General features: G+C 31.0%; 1 protein-coding gene across 1 annotated transcript; it reads left to right on the top strand.

The window, feature by feature from the left end:
- The first annotated feature begins 527 nt into the window (after positions 1-527).
- On the top strand, positions 528-6,515 carry LOC25501428 (caffeic acid 3-O-methyltransferase). The gene is made up of 4 exons (XM_013590646.3): positions 528-1,045; positions 2,242-2,552; positions 2,814-2,878; positions 6,135-6,515. The coding sequence occupies exons 1-4, from the start codon at positions 588-590 to the stop codon at positions 6,429-6,431; spliced, it is 1,131 nt and encodes a 376-aa protein (XP_013446100.1). The 5' UTR covers positions 528-587; the 3' UTR covers positions 6,432-6,515.
- The last annotated feature ends 1,408 nt before the right edge of the window (positions 6,516-7,923 follow it).

Raw genomic sequence — 7,923 nt, 5'->3', positions numbered from 1 at the left:
CTTTAGTCTTTTAAAAATATTTATATTTAATTCATTTCATGTTAATAAATTCCAAATTTTAGTAAACAAACCTTTTATGGTACTATTCTAAATTTGTCTCAAAAAATCATTTAAAGATTTAAGAGTTTGAAGATAATTAGAGAAACTTTGTTTCATTAGGGACTAAAACTACATGTAAATTATTTTTATAGGGACTAAATAATTATTAAAATTAAATAAGGATTAAATTCAGAAATTCCAAATTTTATAGAGATCAAAAACATATTTAACCCTAAACTACTTCCCAACAAACTAACTGCTTCCAAAGACAAGAATCGTGGTTATTACCTATAAAAAATGACTGATGACACTTTGCCAGGAAAGAAATACAATTATATTATGAGTGATACAATACAAAAAATAGTGGGGAATTGACAACAATCCAAAACAAAAAACGAACCTTAATATGGCTAAAAAACAAGACAAGACAACTGGAAAAAGAATCAACTACCTAAAACGAACCTTAATATAGCTAAAAAAACAAAACAAGACAACTAGACTTATAGCTACATACATTAGTTTGCAGGTGTTAGGATTTTCAAGTTCATATGGCAAACCATTCTAATGTGATAGACTTAGGTGTGAATGGAAATGGAGAGAGGAGGTCAGAAAAAAAAGAATTAGAAGATGAAGAAAGTTTCTCATTTGGTATACAGCTTTGCAACTCTATGGTGCTACCAATGGTACTCCATTCTGCAAGTCAGCTTGGTGTATTTGATGTGTTGCAAAAAGCTGGTAAAGGTGCTCAACTCTCTGCCGATGAGATTGCGTCGCGTATTTCTTGCAGCAATCCTGATGCTCCCAAAATGTTGGATCGCATTCTTGCTCTTCTTGCATCACATGATGTGTTAAAGTGTTTGGTCATTCAAGATGAACAAAAGCTTGGATCATTTCGTAGACTTTATAGTATGACTCCTGTTGCTAGGTTTTTTGCTCCTAATTCTGATGGTGTTTCATTAGGACCCTTGCTGGCTTTGTATCAAGATAAGGTTTTCTTGGCTAGCTGGTTAGTTCATCTCCTTCTCATTATTATTAGAGAAATGCTATGAACACTTTCTTTCTATCACACTCTTTAACACTCACTCTTCTATTGAGTGAAACTCATGTGAGTCTCACCACTTTATGTGGGATTCATTTCCAATATGTGGTACCCACATAAATTTAACCCAATAAGAGAGTGAGTGTTAGAGAGAGTGTTAGAAAGAGAGTGTACATAACACTCCTCTTATTATTATTATTATTATTATTATTATTATTATTATTATTATTATTATTATTATTATTATTATTATTATTATCATCATCATTATTATATGCATTAGCACAATAAAAAAAACAAAAAGAAGGTCACATGTTGTCCGTCTGAATGCTAACTGTTTTCTAAAGTGTATATTGTTGGATTTTGATGGGGTATTTTGTTGTTAAAAAATACAACAATGATAGGTTGACACCTCTTTATACCACTCTAGAAAATCTAAGTTAACCAAATATATGTTCAGTATGACCACATTTTGTTAGTTGCGTGACAATTATTTATTTGGTTAACTAAGTAGAAAAATAATGGTCACTTGCATTTTAATTGTGTGATCGCATTTTTTTAGTTTTTAAATTCTGGAAAAATAGAAGTCATGCAACGAAAAAATATGGTCACATAACCATATATTTAGTTAACTGAAATTTTTTAGAATGATACAAAATGATGTACACATTAAAGATGTCAACCTATCTTTATTAGAAAAAAATATTACCATATCACATTTGATTTCTCTAGATTGTCGATCCTTGTTTCTTTTATGTCTTTACATTCTCCCTTCTCTCTTCCCTTAAACAAAAGTGAGGGTGTTATTATTTACTTTGCCTATAATATTTAGCCACATATTTTTCTTTTTGACTATAAAAAAATGATATTTTCTATTATTTTTTTAAATCCCAATAAAATTGTACCAAAGAAATAATTGAATATCAACAACCTCCCCTTAAAAAATTGAATATGAACAACCTTTCAATTGGTCTAGGGACCATAGAAAATTCCAATTGATTTTTCAAACTTTGTTAGTTGTTTATAAAATTGTTGCTCCAACATTGCAACATGAATTTTGTTTGCTAGATAAGCCTTCCAATAGAGACCTTTTCAATCTCAACAGCCAGTTTCTTCATTTATTAGGATAGTAATTAAATACATAATTGTTTCTTCATTCTTAGGTCTGACCTTAAGAATGCAATTCGAGAAGGGGGTGTCCCATTCAACATGGTTCATGGCACACATGCCTTTGATTATGCAAGTTTTGACTCAAGGTTTAATCAAGTTTTCAATACAGCCATGATCAGTTATACCAAAATAGTTATGAAGAAGGTTCTTGAGAGCTACAATGGTTTCAAGGGCATAAAAAGGCTTGTTGATGTTGGAGGTGGTCTTGGGATCAACATTAACTTGATCACTTCAAAACACCCTCATATACACGGTATCAATTTCGACTTGCCTCATGTCATTCAACATGCCCCCTCGTATCCTGGTATGATCTTTAAAATGTTATTTATCATTCTCAAAGAAATATATATATATATATATATATATATATATATATATATATATATATATATATATATATATATATATTATCTAAAATTTAAATTCACTAAAAATACTTACATATAAAAAAGTAATGTGGTGTCAAATTATTAGATGTTGGATTCTATATCGACTGAAACTTTAGGGTATGAGAGTTCCAACAAAAAAAAAATCTCTAACTGAAGAAACTATTTAATGTTGGTAGGAGTTGAACACGTTGACGGAGATATGTTTAAAAGTGTTCCTAAAGGAGATGCCATCTTTATGAAGGTTAGTGAATATGATTTTTTTTTTTTTTTTTTTTTTTTTACAGATAATATGAATTGTTGTTTTTGCTATAATGGATAACTAGGAAAATAAACAAGCTCTTTCCTAAACAAACACAAGACAAATTTTATTTTAAAGAACGAGATGATTTATTTTAAAAATGCTGAATGAAATACAATAGAATAAACCAGTCATTTGTAGCAAAATAAATAAATAAGAAGAATAAGCCAATCCATTGAGAATAGCCCTCAATCCAAATAAATCATACTTATCAATAACATATATATTTGGGGCAAAGTTATTATGCATAAGCCATTTTCTTATGCACCCTGCATTAAACATTTCACAACCATCAGATTTGATCGCACTCTCACAATTTGATCGCACACATGCAGAAGCTCATCGTAGCTCTGACGTTGACGTGATTCTCACCCTTGCTCGCCGCTCCGACGTGATTTATCCGGCCAGGTTCACGGCGACGTTTTCCAGCAGTTCTGTTTCTGCAAAGGAAGAGACATGTTTTCACGACGGTGAAATTTGTTCTGTTGGTTGTGAAGTGACATGCTTTCACCGTGTAAACATAATCGTAACTTTCACGTGAAATTCTGTTTCTGCAAAGGAAGCATAAAACAGAATTGTAACTTCACGGTTTCGTAACTTTCACGTGAAATTCATTTTCCGGCGGTTCTGTTTTCAATTTCACTGGCGAAGCTCGTCGTACCTTTATAGAGTACTGATTTCCGTCGGTTCTGTTTTCAATTGCACCCTGCTGGATCAAAGAAAACCATTAAGTACATCTAATGATTTTGGAGTCCAACTCACAGAAACCATTTCCACTACAAAATGGTTAATGGGTTGTGATTTATGCATGGTGCATAAGGATTCCTTATGCATGATAACCGCACCCATATATTTGGCTAAATTGTCGACAGTGGTTTTCATAATTTTGAGAGCTGTTTCTTTTTTTTTTATTTTTTTTTATCCTTATAGTTCTTAAAAACCATCCAGCTCATCCTATTTTATCAAGTTGAATGGGAAAAACACCGTTTTGTTTATATACCTATCCTAAGACGAGAAAAAAAAACTACTTTTTCTTGTTTAGATAAACAAATCTATAGGAATGTGGAGAGAAACTATTTAGAACAACATCATATATAACTCGTCAAAAAAGCAGTTCTCTATTTAATTTCTTAGTGTGGAGAGAAAGTTACAAATTTTTTTTTGTGTACAATGCTAAAACAAAAAGGAAAAGGAAAAAGAGAAAGCGAGAAAACAAAGAGAGAGTTACTCTCAAAGATTTAAGCTGGATCACTTTAAAGAAGATTTCAAAGATATATCAAAGGAGAGTCATGACGAAAGAACTTAATATTCAATGAAGGGCTAAACTTGGCCAAAAAAATCTGCACATTGTTTCTCTTCTCGAAGGGTGTGATAAAGTGTAACATTTCCTTGCTCCAATAACTCTTTTATATCTTAAATCAAAACAACATAAACACAGAACCTCATGAGGGATCATTAATTATGTTGATACGGTGTAAAGAATCACAGTAATAAACTGAGTCAATAATACCTATGTCTTTGGCCAACAAGAGGCCCAGGTAGATGGTGTAGAGTTCCGCATATAGAATGTCAGATGAATTTTGGATGTAGTAAAAAAAGTCTGAGAGTAAAAACCCGCATCATTTCTTAAGAATCCTCCATAGCCAACTCTTATATGAGAGCCACGACAACTTCTACCAACATTTAGGATTAAACATGAATGATTATTGTTGTTCCACTTTACAAATTTGTCTTCCTCGGTACTATTAGTGTTGCAAGGATAACAAGTTTTGAGAGTATCAACCATACCTATAATATTGAAGGATAACCGAGTGTTGGACCGGTTTTCATTGCCTAAGCATGTCATGTTTCTATTCCTCAAAATCCAGCAAATTGTCGCTGCAAATAAAAAGGATGCCAACAATAAGATGATATTGAACCCAAACCATGTTTTTAAAGCACACCATGTTTTTAATTGCGCTATAAGATGCCAACAATTATATTGAACCTAAATCACATAAAAGTAAAAGACCAAAAAAGGCACTTAAATATTTCAAGAAAAATAGCTTTTGAATTTTCAAATATTTAAAAAATCTGAAATTTTGAGTTTCTAAAATATTAATAAAAATCAAATTATATTCAGAATTTTTCAAATATTGAAAAATATAGAACAATTGATTTTCCTGTTTTTAAAAAAAATGAAATATATTTTTATACATGTGTATGGGAAAAGTGGAGATATATGAACTAATTTGAAGGGTGCCACTGCCAAGTAGATTCTTCAAAATGTTCCCTTTTTTTTGTTTTGTTTATGATAAAGCAGTCTTTGAGGTTTCTCAGTTATAGAGAGTGAGTACTGTTAATGTTCACAAGGTCAACAATCTTCATAGCAAACGTGATTTTCAGTCTTTCAAATGTTGAAAATGACTACTCATAGATTTTAAAAGGTGTGAGAGTAATTTTTAAAATATTTCGAAAAAGTTGCAATGGGTAAATAGAGATCTTTTAGAGAAAATGTGTAATGCTTAACAATTGAAGCAATGTAACCATTCATGAACAAACTCTTCTAAAGGGATGTTTCTCTTCACCAAAGAACATAAGTTTCTCCATAAATAGAGACACTTTGGATGCAGAAAATGATTGAGAGAAAAAGAGATAAAGTATCACATTCTTGTGAGTCTAAATTCAGCTGAAAATATGAATCATTCTTTCTTTTCTCCAGGGCACGAGGAAAATTGACAGAACTTTATTCTATAAATTATCATTGATCAATACGCTTGGTGTGAATGTATAAGCCACACCAGTATACCCTTTTGCATCTGGTTGACATAACTGGTGAGGGCGAATCAAACCTAAAAGTTAGTGTGTCCCACACACGCTTTGGAATTTATGCGCATTCTTCATCATGTTCATATTCATCATCTTCTTGGTCAAGTTATTGCAACAAACCCCCCCAACACAGATTCTAACAAAAGGTTACTGGACAATTTGATAACAATCACCTTCCCACTATCCAATTGCTACATAACCCGAATTTGATCTTCTTTATATACATGACTCGGATTTCGGATTCAATTTAACTTCTTTTTTTTCCTCTCATATATTTATGCATGTTTTTTTATTTTTATTTTTTTATTTATAAAGCATCAGAGTCCAATATTAATATTAATTTTTTATGTTCAAATAACATCAATCTATGTATGTTGCCTATATTTTGTAGAGCATACTCCATGATTGGAGTGATGAGCTCTGCTTAAAGATTTTGAAGAATTGTTATGATGCTATCCCTAATGATGGGAAGGTGATTGTTTTAGAGGCACAAATTCCCACTGTGCATGAGAATGATTATGCTTCGAAGTCTACCTCTCAATTAGATGTTCTGATGATGACTCAAACCCTAGGAGGAAAAGAGAGAACTAAGCAAGAATTTCTTGATTTGGCAACTAGAGCTGGATTTAGAGGCATCAATTATGAATGTTGTGTTCGTAACAAATGGGTTATGGAGTTCTTTAAGTAAAGAGCACATGCTAGTGCTATTTTCTTTCTCTACTACTACAGTAAATTCCACGTGTGTTGCATATGGTTGAAAAATCAAATAATATACTATATGATAATTTATGAAAATTTTAATAAAAAAACAGTAAGTATTATGTATTCATTTTGTGAAGTGGATTATTAAAACTATTGTTAGATCAAACCAACTGGTTGAACTAATGAAATTTAGTTATAGAATATTATAAAATGTTCATTTACTAAAATTTTAAATTGTTTAAGATGAGATGAATTAAATAAGAATTTTTTTAAACGATATAAGTAACTAAAATATGGACGTAGAAGTCAAATTTTGAGCTAATTTTTTTTTTGTGAAGGAACTTTTAGTAATGCTCTTAATACACGTACAAAAAATTGTTCAAAAACTCTAGAGTTTAAGCATAACTAAATAAATTTGTGTTTAAAAGAGACTAAAACTGTATGCAGAAATTTTAAGAATTAAAAAACTATTACACTTAAATAAGAACTAAACTTAAATCAATTTATTATTTGAAGCATTCTTCAAAATATTCTTTATTAAAAAAAATCAATGAAAAGATGAAACACTATAAAAATATTATTTTAAAGTGTTGTAACATTTTTTTTTTATTGCATATTCTCAACGCTATCAAGTATATTAATCTCTTCTGTTCAAAAGATAAAATTAATTTCTATTTATGTTACAAGACAATCGTTTGAAAAGTCTTTCTCGTACAATTTCTCATTTGACTCGTAGCAAAATTCACAAGAGAAACTTGTTTCAGCTAATACAGTTGTCACAAGTAAAAATAATGTCAACTTCAAAAATAAGAGAATTGCTGTTAACACATTACATAAGGTTGTGCCACACGAGTATTTTACGAAAATGCCCTTCGGCAGTTCTAGGTACAGTTCCAATGCATTCAAAGGCAAAAATTATAATACGCTATGTCGATTACGGGGAACTTGTTGAACAAATACTTTTTATAAGACAAATCAAAGGCAAAATCATCACTAAAAAATCACTACAAAAACTAACGTGTTCAATGATTTGTGAATTATGTAGCGATATCCATAACAAATCGAAATCGAATTTAATTCAATCCATTGATGATGATGATGTAACCACTGTTACACTAGGAATTGGAAATGAAAGAGAATTGGAACCGAAATGTGTAGATTCTTGATAATGAACCCATTGATGATGGATGATGATAATTCTGAGTTTTCATTTTCCTGGCTAGTTAACTGGCGAGGTTTTCCTCGGCAGTTAACTGCAGCCGGTTTTACTAAACTTCGGCAGTTAACTGCCGAGGGACATTTGAGTAATTTACTCGTGTTTCTCAACCAAACTAAATGTGTCAACAGCAATACTCCAAAAATAAATACTCTATTGGATAAGCAAATCAAACTATGTTTCTTCATTATTCTTTTCGCAAAAAAAAGTTTTACATAGTCACATATATTTGGACGCCGGACACACTCACATAAAAATACAT

This window comes from Medicago truncatula, chromosome 8, assembly GCF_003473485.1.
Source record: "Medicago truncatula cultivar Jemalong A17 chromosome 8, MtrunA17r5.0-ANR, whole genome shotgun sequence".
In the NCBI taxonomy this organism is placed as follows: domain Eukaryota; kingdom Viridiplantae; phylum Streptophyta; class Magnoliopsida; order Fabales; family Fabaceae; genus Medicago; species Medicago truncatula.
Note: the sequence above shows the minus strand (reverse complement) of the source record. Positions and strands in the feature narration are given on the sequence as shown.